Below are 17062 nucleotides of genomic sequence, written 5' to 3' on the forward strand. Positions count from 1 at the left end.
TTTCCGCCAAAAATCGACCCAAATCGTTTCCCAGTTACCGTACTCCCTTGATAGGGCGCCGCGTGACTTCCGGCGATTTGCTGAATTCAAAAGGGCACCGCGGGAGAATCGTTTTGAATCAGCAGAAAATAAAAACAAAGTAAACCCCTTCATGGCTTGAGGGCCCTCCCAGAAGCCAACTTCACTTCTCTTTTAGAGGATTAGAAAATATGCTGGTAGAAGCATATTGTGCTAGGAAAAATAATGCTTTAACAATAAAAATAATAAGTTTTAAATCGTCGAATAAACCACCAATAGTTTTAGTTTAAGTTCAATTCACAGAACTGACTATAGGATATAGTTTTATATAGTTATATAGTTATAGTTTAGGAACTTTGATATCAATACAGTTCCTAGCCCAAATGTAACGGGCTTTTACCGGTTAACAGGTGAACTTTTGGCACAGGTTCAGGAGATATTTTAATGGGTTATAACAATTTTATTGAATGCGCTTTCAAAACCACCTGAAATAGAGTAATAATTTTCAGCTTATTTTCAATATGCGCCTTGGTACTTTTATCCGGAAGCAGCTCGTTTTCAATATTACCTTTCATTGTCATTGTGGCCTTGAGTCCGATTGATATAGCCCACTAGCCATTGTTCGTAATCTTTTATGAACCTTGCGATTCATTTTACGCATCACTTTTCAAAAGTATCGAGTATTGGAGCTATTAAATCAATCTCCACATCATCGGCTCATTCTTTGTTTTAATTAGCTTACGTTGTTACGATGTGTCATTGTGTCTTTGTTTTTATGTTTTGTGATGATGACTATTTTTTATTGCTCCATAATAGCGAAATAAAACAAAAACAATAGCCAACCTCGCCTTCAACAATTAAATGGAAAAGTATCAATTTATAGAATTCATTGCGTCACTTTTATTGATAGACTCCATTATACGCCATATTGTCTATTCCGCTCTACTGTTACTGCCGTGAATCGCATAACAGTCCCATTTATATAGAAAACTCCATAGAAAATGGGACTGTTATGCAATTCACGGCAGTGTAATTGTTTTAGTCTGTCTGAGATTTGCCGCAATTGTCCGCCGATATCATAAATACCTACCATATAAAATTGAATGCATTGATTTATTAGCTATAAAGTTTGCTTCTTTATGCCTATTATTTCAATACAGACCAGAAAGCGTTAGACGGGCGCTCCAGATATTTTTACGTGTGTTGGCAAAAATTCCGAATTTTCATCTATATACCTATATAGCAGAGATGGCATAACTATATACAGATATAGAATACATTTTCCAGAAATTGTGACGTTCTATGTCTCAACAAGCTCCTAAACTACACGCTTTACAAAATGACACCAACGTGTCTGTTAACAGATATAACTTCGCGTAATCTTTTTCTAAAGAAACAGCAAATGCAAAAATTGACATATACCTTCGCTTTCTACATTTACGAGAAAAATTGCAACCATTGCACTATGGGCTCAAACGAGCAAAAAAAACGGACGCAATTAAGATACGGCCTGCAGGCTGATAAAATATAGGTGATCTTATGTAAAATTTTCCGGAGAATCACGTGGTGTCAATCCCTTTCTTGTGTGTCATCGGGAAGTGCCCCATTTTGCTCAATTTCCCCTATTTTCAACATTTGTTGGACTATACCATGCAAGGTTTTGAGAAAACAATGCTTAATAATCTAATAAATTTGTGTAAAGTAGTCCGTAGAACCGAATTGGATTCATCCCAATTGGTTTAGAGCATATTAATTTTTTTGATTGAGTTCCTGTTACCAAACCGACGATACCAAACCGGAAATCTTCCAATAAAACTAATGTGCTCTAAACTAAATGGGATAAGCCCAATTTGATTCTGGCCAGCTTCGGTTAGATTTCACACGGTTGAAGCAGCTAGACGTCGCCGCAAACTACGCGCATTTACTCGAAGCTGCGCTGCCGGAAGAGGACGAGCTGGACGAATCCCCTCTCTCGAGGACTGTTGAAATACCATCAAAACCGCCATCAGTAGTGTAGCGGAAAGCTCCATCGGCCATGTGGCACGGAATCAGCGGAACGATTGGTTTGACGATGCATATAGTAGGGTGATGGATGAGGAGAACGTTCGGGCGGCCAAGGTGCGCAGTGCCACACGTCAGAACGTGGAAAGACACAAACCGAAAAGGTGCAGCGAAATCAAATCTTCCGGAAGAAAAAGCGCTACTTGGAAGAACAGGAATATACAGAGTTGCAGCTGCTGCATCCTTCTCAGGAAACGCGAAGGTCCTACCAAAAACTGAACGGATCCCGCAAAGGCCTTGTGCCACAAGCCAAAATATGTCGTAATAAGAATTGCAGACATATGATCGTAATGTGACCGATAGGTGGATGCAGTACTTCGATGAACACCTGAATGGCGCCAATGCGGAGAACAATGTCAGCGGGGAAAGTGATTTAGCCGGTGCAACAAACGGGGTAGAAGTACCAGCCCCAATGATGGGCGAAGGGTTATCTGCCGGATCTACAAATAGGGCAACAAGTCGGACTGTGAGAACTATCAAGCGATCATTGTTCGCAATGCCTACAAAATCAGTCCCAAATCATTTTTCGCCGACCATCACCAATTGCAAGCAGATTTGTGGGAATTTATCAAGCCAGCTCTGTTGAATGTCAGTTCCCACGCAGCATCTGTTCGTTAACTTGAAAGCCGCATATGATGCCATCGTCCGAAAAGAGCTATGGAAAATCATGGACGAGAACAGCTTCGAAAGCTCATCAAACTGACTTAATCTACGATGGATGGTACTGGTACAGCGTGCTGTGTTTGGATTTCGCATTGATTGTCAGCTTCATTCGAATCACACAGGCTTCATCAAAGTAATGGTTTCATTTTCATTTCATTTCATTTTTATTTATTTATCCATCTGGCCAAGTAGGCCTCCATGAATTTACTTGGATGGGGAAAAGCCTTTTCGAAAAAATCTAACATAGACTCTCAAAAAGGCATAAAAACCCCATCTTCTTTTGAACGTTTACAATAAGTGTTTACATATATCACAAGGTTCACAGACATTTCTAATATACAAATTCACAAAACTTATAAGCTAAATAATCTACTTAATCTATTTTTAAAACTAACACTGGTCATGGAAAAGTCAAAATATAAATAACATTTATTGAAAACTTCACACATCGCCCTTACGGGTTCGTTCTGTCCATATTCAGTGCGCTGGTATTGTAGTCTTAAAAATTCCCATGATCTCAGGTTTCTGGGCGGAATGTTAATGCAAATTTGTGCAAGGATAAAAGAGGAGTCGATCTCGCCTGTCAGTAATTTTCCCACAAAAACTGCTCTACATATGTCTCTTCGTTTAGCTAGGGTATCCATATCTAGCAAACGACAGCGTTCAACGTATGGCGGTAATTCTATTGGGTTTCGCCAAGGTAAGCTTCTCAATGCATAACGCAGAAATCTTGATTGAATTGCTTCAATCCTGTTTGACCAAACAGCTGTGTATGGACTCCAAACAGCGGCTGATGCTTCCAGTATGGAACGAACAAGGGCAAAGTACAGTGCTCGTAAGCAATACGGGTCAGTAAATCCTTTGGCAACTCTAATAATAAAACCCAAGTTTCTATTCGTCTGACCAATTATATGAGAATAATGGTCTCTAAAGGTCATTTGAGTGTCTAAGAGTACGCCTAAGTCTCTAACTACCGTTACTCTGTTAACTGTCTCTTCAGAAATAGTGTAGTTCCATTGGATTGGATTTTTTCTACGAGAAAATGAGATCACTGCGCACTTAGCCACGCTCAGGATCAGCAGATTTTGAGCACACCAATTGTAGAAATCGTTGAGATGTTGCTGTAGTTCGATACAATCAGCCGTCGAGCGTACACCACAGTAAAGTTTAAGATCATCAGCATAAATAAGAAACCGACCTGATGGTATTACATAGCAGACGACGTTAAAAAATAATGAAAATAGTAATGGCCCCAGATTACTCCCTTGTGGTACACCCGAGCGGTTGGTGAAACTTTGTGATTCATGGCTTCCAATTTTTACAGATAGGGTTCGACCAATAAGGTACGATTTTAACCATTGTACTATAGCGGGTGATGCACCAAGTCGCTCAATTTTTGCCAATAGAATAGAGTGGTCTACACTGTCAAACGCCACTTTTATATCTGTGTACACGGCATCTACTTGAGCTCCTGTTTCCATGAACCTAATGCAATGCAATGTGAACTGTACTAAATTCGTTGTTGTCGATCTCCGTGAGTAAAATCCATGTTGGTTAGATGAGATATACGCTTTGGCCTCTCGAAACAGTACGTTGCTAACTAATATTTCGAAGAGCTTGGAACCCGCGCATAGGGAAGTAATTCCACGATAATTTGCTATATTTTGTTTATCGCCTTTTTTATGGACGGGAAACATGATCGACTTTTTCCAACGCGTTGGAAATGTCGACTGCGACAGTGAGTGATTCAAAATTAGTTTCAGTGGAGCACATAAGGCTTCCGCACATCTTTTTAGCACAATAGACGGAATTCCGTCAGGCCCAGCAGATGTTGAAGACTTTAACTTCCGCAATGCAGCAAGAATATCTTCGTCTGAGAAGCTGAAATTACCTATGTTTAACACATCGCTGGGTATGCCACGGACAGCATTTTCAATTTGAGCCGGATTAGCTGCCACGGTTGAAAATACACTTGAAAAATGTTTGGCAAAAAGATTGCAGGTATCGCTCATCGTACTTGAAGAGTCTTCACCCAAAAACATACTGCAAGGGAGGCCGTTCTCTTTGCGCTTCTCATTTACAAAGGTCCAGAAACGTTTCGGATTTCGCTTTAAATTTGATTGGGTACGTAACACATGTCTGGAGAAAAGATATCGATTATAAGCCCTATAGTTATTACTGGCAAAAACAAACTCTCGCTTTGTCAGGGGGCCGCGCCGATTAGTATAATTGCGAAGCGCTGCTGCTCTCAGTCGCTTTAGTTCTCGCAAACGACTATTTGACCAAGGAGGTTTAGGTCGGGGACGAGGTGTGGGAACAAACATCCTAAATTGCTGGATTAGAATGTTCGAAAAGATGTCTACTGCTGCGTTTACGTCGGTTATATTGTTTAATAAATCGTTCCAGTCAACGGTTGAGAGAGACGCTTGAAGCCCAGAAAAATTCGTCTTTGAGAAATTGAACTCGGTAACATCCGAAATATCTTCAAAAGATATTTGCTGGGGACAGCTAAGCGATACTAGGAGCGGCGGGTGTTGTCTGTCGATATCAATTAGCGGCTCATGTGCTTCAGTACAGATACAGTGCGATGAAGCTTCGGCATTCACAAAAAGAAGATCAAGCGTTCGATCACGACAATTCCTAACTGTGGACATCTGGGACATGTTTAGCAAAGCTATGCCATCTAGCAATGCTATGCTGGACCTGGGAAAGGCTGACTCAGAGGGATCGGGTACTGTGTGACCGAAAGGTGTACTCTTCCAAACAAGTCCAGGTTGGTTGTAATCGCCAAACAGTAAATGGACTGCGTTGTGATCTAAGGAGTTTGCAACCGTAAGCGCAGAATCGATATGTTTCTGAATTATTTCAACATCAGAAGAGGACTCAGGAGGTATATATACAACTCCCACACAGATATTAGTATCACCATAACTAGTGTTAACCCACAGCTGCTCAAGTTCTAAATTAAAGCCCGTTTTTTGTTTTGACGGTAACCTATTTGACACAGCGATGAGAACGCCTCCACCTTGCGCCTTTCCTCTACTGGGGTCCCGATCTTTTCGATAGACAGTATACATTGCGCCAAATAACTGAAGTGAAGTGATTTCCTCGTTCAGCCAGGTTTCAGTTAGGATGACAACATCATGTTCTGCGTCAGAGACAGCAACGAAAACCTCGTCGATCTTTGTACGTAAACCTCTTACGTTCTGGTAGTATATACTGAGCTGTCTGCCGGTGGCCGGTACACTAGACGATACTTGACTACCGGCCAGAGTTCCGTTAGAGGGATGCTGAGCTACGGTGGTAGGTAATGGCTGCGATTGAAGATCTCTATGAGGGCGAGCAGTATCTGGCATAGCTTCGCGAGGACATATACCCTCTTTGGCCTTACCTGAACAAACAGCAGTGCAGTCATCGAAACCAGGTAGATACGATACGCTGACAGAGCTACAGATGATGTTGTTCAAGCCGGTTGGCTGCAAATGAGGATCTCTATGAGGGCGAGCAGTACCTGGCATAGCTTCGGGAGGACATATACCCTCTTTGGCTTTACCTGAACAAACAGCAGTGGAGTCATCGAAACCGGGTAGATACGATACACTGACAGAGCTACAGATGATGTTGTCCAAGCCGGTTGGCTGCAAATGAGGGTCATTATGAGGGCGCGCAGTATCTGGCATAACTTCGAGAGGACATATACCCTCTTTGGCTTTACCTGACCGAAAAAGAGCGATGCTTCCACTAGTCCTATTTGTTACCGTTATGGGCGTTGGTTGCTAGGTTGAGTAGTCAATCCTGAGCTTTGACTTCTGCATTCGTTTTTGGTACATCCGGCACTTCGAACTCCAGGAGGGGTGATCCGTTTTTAGTTGGTCAGCGGTTGGTAATTTCTGTTTGTTGTTAAAGTCCAGGCAGTTGATACACTTCTCGATTGTTGACTGACACTCGTTGATTGGATGTTCTTGGGCACACTTTGGGCAGCACACTTCTTTGCTGCACTTCGCTGCCTTGTGGCCATATTCGGAGCACTTATAACAGCGTAAGACATCAACTATTTCAAATACTCGACAGCGGTCCCAACCTATGTTTGCCCGCTGTTCTTTCATCAAGCATTTGAATGACGATGCATCGGTTTCAAGAATTACAGCTGAAGTGTTTTCAGTGTGACTTGCTTTTTTCTGAACACGGATAACTTTCAGATATGCGTTTTCTGCCAGATTGTTTTGTTTTTTCAGTTTTTCAACTATTTCATCTTCCGAAAAATCATCATTGATGCCGATTATTTTGATCCGTGGTTTCAACGCTTCGAGCTTTTCAATGTCGTAACTTTCGGAAAATTGATTCTGGCCGTTCAGCAAAGTACATGCTGGCTAGCGGAACCGAGGCCGACCGACGCCGCTTGGGCAGTAGTATAATGATCGACGGCGATGAGTTTGAGGTGGTCGACGAATTTGTCTACCTTAGTTCACTGCTAACGGCGGACAATGATACCAGTCGTGAGATTCGGAGGCCTATTATTAGCGGAAGATGTGCTTACTATGGGCCTTACGATCAATTGCGGTCGAGCAGGCTAAGCTTCCGTACAAAGTATACCCTGTACAAGACGCTTATTAGACCGGTGGTTCTCTACGGACATGAAACATGGAAGGACCTGCGAGTGCTCGGAGTTTTCGGCAGACGAGTGCTAAGAACGATCTTCGGTGGCATACAGGAGAACGGAATATGGAGGCGGACAAAGAACCATGAACGAGCACAGCTCTATGGCGAACCCAGTATGCAAAAGGTGGCTAAAGCTACACGGATTCTGTTGCCGGACAACAACCCTGCAAAGATGGTGTTCGCCTCAACTCTAAGACAACCACGAGCTCAGCGAGCAAGGTGATTAGACCAGATGGAGCGGGATCTGGCGGAGAGTATTCGGTGTCCGAGAAATTGTAGAGCCGTAGTCCACAACCGAGTCAACTGGAGAATCCTTGTTCCTTGCTTTGTCTTAGGACGGCAAGCCACTTAAGTAAGTAAGTAAAGAAGTAGTCTATTCTTAAATATTTGGTGGCATAATTGACACTATGTTCATAACGTTTTCCCTTCTTAGAAATTTTTTGATATTTGTGATAGTGCATCTTTCGTCCATATTACACCATTGGCTGTAGCCCGCGTGCATTGCCCTGCATCTATTTGAGAGCAAATCGGAGGTACCCAACCTAACTTTTTTATAATTTCGGCGAAAACTTACTTTTTAGATGTGATAACCTGAATTCACCATAACGGAGATGACCGTTAGTTTCAGCTTTGTGTAAAGCATTTAGGGAGCGAGCTGCGATTCTTGCTATGAAAACATGACATTTTGTCAGGGGTTTGGTTTTCCTTACACAGACGAAATAAGGCTCTTATAGTATTAGATTTTTTATTGAGTAGTTTTCGAGATATTGCCTGTGATCAGCTTACCCCTAAGATCAACTAGCTCTGCCATGCCCTAACCTAGAGGAACAATATGAAGGTTAATTTTACTGATTTTTTGGACCTATAGCGTTTTTAGGATCTTTTGCTCTAGGGTAGGCTATTATTGCCTTAACCTTTTTTAAACAAAATCGAAGCTTTTGAACCACTGAACCGACTTCAATGATTTTAGTGCCAATAAAAGATATTTTAATATTCTATACAAAAAAGATTATCTATAAATGCAAAAAAACACTCCAAAAATTTTAATTATGATTTAAAAAGCTTAATTTTTTGGTTTTCAAATACAATTTTCCCAAATAAATAAAGACACATGGTATTCAATATTTGACTGCAAAGAAAACAAATGTTTCTGACAAGGAAACGATATACCCAAGCAACATTTTTCACTATCAGAAGCTGTTATTAACTTAATATTTTTGTTATGTCCGAAGTCTATTCCGGATTCGTAATACAATGTATAAAATATGTCAGAATGTGTCTAAACTTGATAATTTCTCGATTCGGCTCCTTGCTTAGGGCAAAACATAACACACAAGAGCGAAATAAATACCACGAGGTAGAAACTATCGTCTCCTACTATATTTTTTTGTTTCAATATTGGTGTATGAGTGATTTATATGTTCTTGTTCAATACGTGTATAACATCTTATAGGTGTCACAATAACAAAAAGATCTCTTTTGATATTTTCATATAAAGCAAAAGTAGTGGAGAATGAACTAGCGATGATGGTAGTAACTTTTAAATTGTAAATCAAAACTAATTTGTCCAATATATCCATGTTTATAAAATTATTACAACAAATTCGACAAACAAGTATAAACGGGACCATTTTGTGTCTTGCTGTAGACTCCCTCCAAAAGTAAGGTAAAACCAAGAAAAGTGCGTAAAACCTGTTGAGGAAAGTATAGCAACCGATACAATGCAAGATTCGAGAACTACACCATAGATTGTATACCCCTATAATATCGATGTGTCCTGTTTTTTACATATAGATATGATATACATTAAGGAAGATAATGATAAAACATCCTAGCCTGAAAAATTCCAGCTTAAGACGAGATTTTCTACGAACATTGTCACTAAAAATGAAAGAATCTATTTTATGAAGAAGATCGCAAACATTGTGGTCTATTTTATAATTGAATTTTATATCAATACAACAGAACCTGTACGTTAGAAACGTCAGAACAGAACTTTTCGTTCCTATAAAGTTTAGGACGCCACACTGAATTAAGCCTTATTACTCCCGAAGTTTTCTGGAAATAATATATACATAATAAAACACCACTTTGAACAAGTCATGAATAATTGTTGAATGTAAACACTGAAATTAAGAATAATTAATTTTTACCCTTCCAAAGAAACTCTAAACATATCCTAACTCATTCTAACGCTTTCGAAACTACCACCTTTCACTAAAAATTATTGGATATCTTCGTACTCTACTGTTGTTTCTGTCTGTATTGAATTCTGAATCTATGTACTATTCTATACTAAAAATCTGTCCAATAGAAATATTATCTCTAGCCGTTCTAAACTTATTCTATTTAACCATTTGCACCCACACATCGAGGACCACATTTGATATGATATCACCGTTTTCTATAGAGCCTTACTAAATGCGATAATAATTTTACCGTTTAACAAATTCATGTAGCCAAACTAAAACAAAACAAAACTTCGAAGAAGTTGTTTCAAAGCAAAAATGAAAGAATTACACTAAACGCAATTCAGTCAACTAAACTCGTTTGTACATTATCTAGATTTTATGTGACACTAGTTTAAATGAGTATTAATATGCTCCAACGAATTGTAGTAATTTACTAAACGTACATCAGTTAGTATATCTTGACGACTTATTCAAATCTAAACAAGAAATAAACTTTTGATTAAAAACTCAGATACGTGCATCAATGATATCACACTCTCCCTTCGTAACCGAGCAAAACCCCGTTGACAAACTGACAAACCCACAATTGGAAACCTATATTTGCTCAATTTGTAACAATTATCTTTTAACAATGGACTTTTAACAATAACAACCCAACCGAGTCGGAATCAATTACCGTTCCATTTGGCTTTATCACCTCCGTCATCTATGTGTTGAAATTAGTTCTTTTGGCTTCAATATTATGTTTCCATTCATCACAATATACTAGGAAAAGGTATTGGAAAAGCGAGTACTTTCTCCAAAACTTGTGACAGTTGGAAACGAATCATTGTGAAATATCCGGTCGTACAGCAAAGTTCAGTTGAATTTTATACAAATGACAGTACTGTCTAGAAAAGCTTTACATGTCTTACATCATATTTTAGTTACTAATGGGATGGCTAATGGTTCTCTCGAAAAGCAAACTGAAAAGCGTGTCATCAAGTCGAAAAAAGAACTGCTCACAACCATCCTCACCGATGATGGTGAATCATTCAATCAAAAGTTGATCAAAAAGCTTGGTATCCAAGGTGTACAGCATGCGTTGGACCGTAAAAAACATTTCCTAGAAAGGTAAGTGATTACAACGCTCGTCAACAAATATTTCAAGTTCAGGGACGAAAATGTTTCGCTTTTGAGCATCAGTCAACAATGGCATTTTTCAGAAAACGAAGTTGAAGAGTTTCATTCTTTTACGAGTATTCCACTTACAGCCGAAAACAGTATCGTTTAACAACGATTTGCTTCTGAATGTGATTGAGTTATTAGTTTGTTTTTATATCTCAGAACTTAAAAACACTCGCCTTGTGCTCAAAGCTCATAAGTTTTAAAGCAAACAGTTCAAATTTTTTATAAAGCTTTTGTCCTTCCGATGTTGAGCAGCTTGAGGGTGGAGGAGCAAAAAACAATGAGATTGTTTTGAAAGAGTAACAAAAAATAAGCTATTTAAGCGTTTAATTGTGATTTATTTTCCTTGCGGAAACCTACCAAAAAAGAGACAAAATCGAAAGGAAAATATTTTAACCGCTTTTTGGTCATTACCTTGTTTGAACTTCTATTCCTTTTTCGTGCTAGAAACGTTAACAGTCATTTTTCGAGTTCTATAGACTAGGTTGCAGACACAGACAAATGATTTTATGCAAAAATGTTTAACTCATGTCCAACAATTTTTTCTGCCTCCCTATTTTTAAAACCAATCTGGGGAAGGAGGTGACAAAAACTTTAAAACTAATTTGAAATGGCCTAATTATTAGGAACGCTCACCACACTTTAAGAATATGCAATATAACAAAGATTCGTTTCACATTCCATCACCATCGATAGAATCTTATGGCTACTGTTGATTGCATTGGCCATGTACGGTGCACTGTTCATCGGTCTCCATCAAATGGAACGCTTTCGGGCAAACCCCACCGTCATACAGCTGGATAAAAATTATCGTGATTGGGTTGGAACAATGCCAGCTGCAACAATTTGTTTCCAGAAGCGCTTCGATTACAGTAGGGCACTCTCCTACATTGAACGGTAAGATTCACTGATTGTGTTGAGATATTGAAAACGTTCGTGAAACGTCGTTTGTGGATTTGATCACGTTTATGTAAATCGCGTGAACTGTTCGCAGAACGTTCATGCTAGTATTGTGAGCTTTGTATACATATATATTATATTTTGTTTCACTATAATTTGAATGTTTATCATGAAATTGCTGATTGCACCTTTCACACCCAGAAAATACGGCACTCCAGAGAATAAGAATATAGCTACCTATTTTAGACATTCGTGGTAGTATAAATGAATATTTATAGTGCTGATGCTTCCTGTTCTACTTCCCGAGAAATTGTGCTTGTGGTTCAAAAGTTAAATATAAAAATGTGCGTCATTAGAAGAATACCACAATCTTAAAAATAATAAAAAGCATATATTAATAAAATAATAGTAATAAAAAACAAAATCGAGTCGTTTTTCGGAATTTAACAAATTACAGAATTAGCGATATTAGTAAATTATTTTGAAAAAAATGTGTTGTTCATCATGCAGCGTGGGTGAAACTTCATCGTGCGAATCTCAAACTTCACTAGAATTCAAAAACAAATTAATGCAATAGCAGTTAAATCATCTAGCTAGGGCGAATTAGTTCAGGCGAATCGATGTCCGAAGTAATGATCTTAGCAGCAAAGAGAATTAGTGCAATAAATTTTCTCCATTCTAGGGTCACATGCCAAGCACCTGACAGCGATCAGTGTAGGAAGGCAGGTTGGTAGCATCATGCCATGGCAGCCAACGAAGTACGTAGCTTACAAACTTTTTTGTACTCTCTCGAATCGAGTAATCCAACAACTCAAGAACACTGTGCGAACTAACGAGCAATACAACGTTTGCAAGTACAGTGGATCGAGGAAGTCTTCGGAGATTTTGAATGTAAAGGAAAGCTGTCTGTTAACTTTAGTCACAATACTAATCATGTGTCCAGAAGTTGAATGACCAAACATGATCTGTTTTTATCTGCGATGAAAGGTTATCACATTGCATTTGTTGATGCTAATTGTCAAAAATTGCACCAACTCTGCATACAATCTCATTTAGTTGCAAAATAGTCGCAATCATCGGTACTGTTGATGATGTTATATATTTTGACGTCATCGGCGCAAAGAAGGGGGCATCGACAAGGCAATATAACAAAAAGTTCGTTGATAAACAGCGGAAACAAAAACGGTTACGAGATTACTCCCCTGGGGGACGCCGGAAACATTCGTAAACACTTCATAACGAGAAGCTCCGATGCGAGAAGCAAAGCGATCGGTATGTCAAACATGATCAGAACCAGGCGATCAACGATATGTAGATTCGAAGTTTGTCTAGTTTGCTTAACAGAATTTCGTGATCCACACAGTCAAATGCTGCCTTGGGATCAGTGTAGAGAGCATCAACTTTTACACCGTTGTGTATTGTGCAAACGGAGATTTGGGAACATCCGAATCGGCGTGTGAAGCAGAATTTGGTTGCCAAGAACTGTGCTCTTTTTGTTAGGGGGGACTTAGACTACTTTGTCCATCAAATTGAAATTTTGTGGAAGAACTGTGCTAGGGGTTTGTACGAGCAAGTTTTAGAGAAATTCAACGGATGTATTTTAATGGACGACGAAACCTACGTGAAAGTGGATTTCAAGCAACTTCCCGGTCAAAAATTTTACATTGTAACTTGGCGTGGCTAGGCAAGTATAAATTCGTGTTTGCTGATTAATTCGCAAAGAAGCCCATGATCTGGCAAGGAATATCCCAGATAACACAAAATCGTAATAGAAAGTTCACATTAAATCGTTTTCATGTCAATTTCACATTGGAATTGTATAATGATTAGAGTATGTCAAATCGAAGTGAACAATAAGTTGTTTTGCAGTCGTGCGTGTCTTCATATACAATTCATGACTGTGAATTATAAAGCAGGATAGACAATTGCAATATTTGATTATATTTTAATCATATATTCAGGAGTATTTAGTTGCGTGTTATAAAAACTACGCAAAATAGAATTACAAATAATTGTCCTAATTTTCGCACGTATATCGCCTCCACTTTGGTACATATATGTTGTTATATGGCGTGAAATATAAATTTTTCGTTCAGATATGATTTCGTATACCTCAGTTGCAATCGAGATATACAAACCAAATGGTTTACTGGGATGTAGCAGTGGACTGAAAACTGAACCTTTCATCACTTCGTCAACAATTACAACAAGTTTATACATGGGAGAGTACTTGAAGCAACGGATTTGGTCATTCATTCATAAACACAACGTTATATTCTGGCCTGATTTAGATACCTGTCACTACTCTAAAGTGGTGCTGGAGTGGTATGCAGCTAATGATGCCAACTTCGTGTCAAAAGAGATAAACTCTTCAAACTGTCCGGAGTTTCGACCCATTGAAAAATTTTGGGCAATTGTCAAATAACGACGAGTGCAAATTTACTTTTAGCCAGGCTTTACAATAGGGAAGTGGTGCCTCTGTAATTAGGAACGTCTCTCTTGCTACCTTTTATGTTAACATAAAAAAATTAATGTGGATTTTTACAGCTTAGGAAGTTTGCTCTTTTGAAGTAACCTGTTAAATAATTTCATAAGCGGATCAAGCCACACATCCGAGCACAAGTTCAAAATGGATACTAGAATGCCATCTGGACCAGCTGCATATGAAAGCTTTAACTTTTAGAAAGCTAGTTAACCCCAGTCCTCGCATCGAGATACCCTGTATGAAATGAAAAGCGGCAAAGCTGCTTTTTTAGCCTGAATCAATTAGGCCTTTTGCGACTTGGTCGTGCTGGTTCTTTAAGCTTTGAACTGGTCGAAGTGTAGTTCTGGGCCTCCATACCAAAAATATTAATTCTGGCAAATATACACTATGGCATTCGTCTGTATAGCTCCCGTCCATTATGGCAAACATACATTATGGCATTCGTCTATATGGCATTCGTACGTATGGCAACCGTCCGTATGGCAAACGTATATATGGCTGATGGGGTGTCGTCATCAATGCGAGAGATTGCGAATCTGAACCTGTCATAATCAGCTCGTCGAAATTCCAGTGTACTGTCATTCCCGAAAGGATCCTCAACAATAATTCACAGAAACTGAGCCTGATTATAGTCCCCAAACTGCAGAACATAGTCTCTGAGGTCGAAGCTGGAGACAACAGCTCCGATAGAGTCCACGTGTACATGAATACTGCTAATATCGAGGCAAATAGATCACACCTATATCGATGTAGCGGTTCCAGCGAGTCAAGACAGCAATCAGAACACCCCCACTACAGATTTTTATACTGATCGCGGGATTACGATCAATGCGACGGACAGCAAAGCCATTGCTGGACAGTTAGGCACTACATAAGCATTCATCAAACTATGGCGTGGGAATCACAATATCGTCAAAGTCGCACTCGGTTACAGCTAGAAAGAATGGACCTACCTTTGACCGTAACCCTCGCACGTTTTGGTAGTAAAAGTCCATAGGGTGGTTATATTCAACGCTGCTAGTTGCAACAGCTCTATTGTTCAACACTTCAACCCGGTAGATAGCAGTATGAGAGAGCGGTAGGATCGGAGGCGCAACGCTGAGGGATATTGCTACATTGTTACGGATGGGAAAAACTTCCGGAAGCGAAGATGAGCTATCACGACGGCACTTGCCTGTTAAAGCAAGTTCCAAACCCTCATCACCGGTACTGAGCATAGAAACGGAACAGCTCTGATGGCAGCGACAGATTATACGATCAATGAAACAGAGATCCTCGACTGGGCCTTGTGGACTAAGGGTTTTCATTATGCTTTTTGATATGCACTCCGTTGATGGAGAAACAGGATCTGGAGGCAAATTGTCTTCCAGTGGCGAGAGTAATATCGTTCAGCATCAGCGAAGCATAGATAAGGAAGAGCGCTTACTTACTTGCCATGAGCTAACTGCCCAGTTAGTTTGGAGGTACGATGCTGGTCTTACAAGCCCGTCGCCGTATGTCCAAATCTTGGAGGCGGGGCTTGCTAGATAGAATCAGTAGGACCATTACACTAGCCACGTAATTGTTCTGTACTCTAACAACCGGCTGCGAAGTCTACCGATTAAGAAGGGTCAAGTTTTAGAAAGACGTTTAAACCAATAACTTTGCTTTTATATGAGTTGGGTTGCAGAAGCTTTGTTTCCCAAACCCACACGACGGACCGGGACAACTGTTGTACACTGGCAGCAATAACTGGACTGCGGAGGGGGGAGGGGGTTGGAAATTTCCGAAATACTACTAATGTCATTGCGTCTTAATATCCCGAGCCCGACGGAACGCGGTCACTCTTGCAACAATGTAAAGGTGGAGGTAAAGCAAGAGATCGTCGCTTTGCTGGTACTGATTCAAACAGGCACGGATCATTCCCAACAAACATTTTTCTTGGATAGTAGCTTATTCAACTGTTGTATAGCTAATTACCGGGTAACAAGCGTTTGATTAGCAGTTATTCAACAGAAATGTTTGTTGGGTTGTTAATACTTAAAGTGTTCGCTAGTCAATTAGTCAATTTTACATAGGAATCACAGAATACGTTATGTTATATTTAGCAATGTCCCACAGTGAATACATGTCTAAATGCTCTAGTCAGACTACTTTCTGAATACAAAAGGTAAATTTGAATCGCAATTATAAAAAGTATACATACCAGATAATGTTTCATTGAAACCAATAAGTGTGAAATTACCCAGGGAACTTCAAATTTAATGCTTGACCCTTCCGAAAAACGTAAAAATAAACTTACATATGTTCCTTTATCCAATGTTATTCTAGAGAAGAAAAGTTTATAGCTTCATGCAAATTTATAGCATTCGTAATTCGTTTGATCTTAATAGTCCCTTTACAAATTGATCCTGCTTATACTAGAAAAGTCAATTCAAGTAGAAGTTTTAGTCCTGTAGCAAACATTAAGGTGTTTCACTATATTGCCAAAAAATAACGCAAATGATTTAGTAAAACAATAATTAACTAGTAACATTTTACAATCTTAACTGTATTGGGATCATCAGCTATCAAAACTCTCTTTTTTTAGCAACAATCTGACCAACCGCAAAGATTCAGCGCAACTCCAGCATATGGTAGACTTTATCCAAACAATTGTGAATTTGACCGGAACAAACTTTAACACGTTAGCGTTATTACCAACGTCGATGACCAATGAACGTCTAGCAAATGTGGATATACCGTCTTTACTGAGTGAGGTACATCCAAATCACGATGTTGTAATATATGGTTTTAACCAAGTTCAAGATAAGCTACTAATTAAAAAGGTAATGACGGAGCGTGGCATCTGCTACATGCTAAACTCTGCGTTTACGGAAATTCAAATCAACGCTATTAAAAGGTTTGTGCCACTCTATATTATCTAATTTTAGGTTAA

General features: G+C 39.4%; 1 protein-coding gene across 1 annotated transcript; it reads left to right on the forward strand.

Annotated features, from left to right (window-relative positions):
• Positions 1–10530: 10530 nt before the first annotated feature.
• On the forward strand, positions 10531–17051 carry LOC128736108 (uncharacterized). The gene is made up of 3 exons (XM_053830588.1): positions 10531–10706; positions 11457–11657; positions 16715–17051. The coding sequence occupies exons 1-3, from the start codon at positions 10531–10533 to the stop codon at positions 17049–17051; spliced, it is 714 nt and encodes a 237-aa protein (XP_053686563.1).
• The last annotated feature ends 11 nt before the right edge of the window (positions 17052–17062 follow it).

This window comes from Sabethes cyaneus, chromosome 2, assembly GCF_943734655.1.
Source record: "Sabethes cyaneus chromosome 2, idSabCyanKW18_F2, whole genome shotgun sequence".
NCBI classification, from domain to species: domain Eukaryota; kingdom Metazoa; phylum Arthropoda; class Insecta; order Diptera; family Culicidae; genus Sabethes; species Sabethes cyaneus.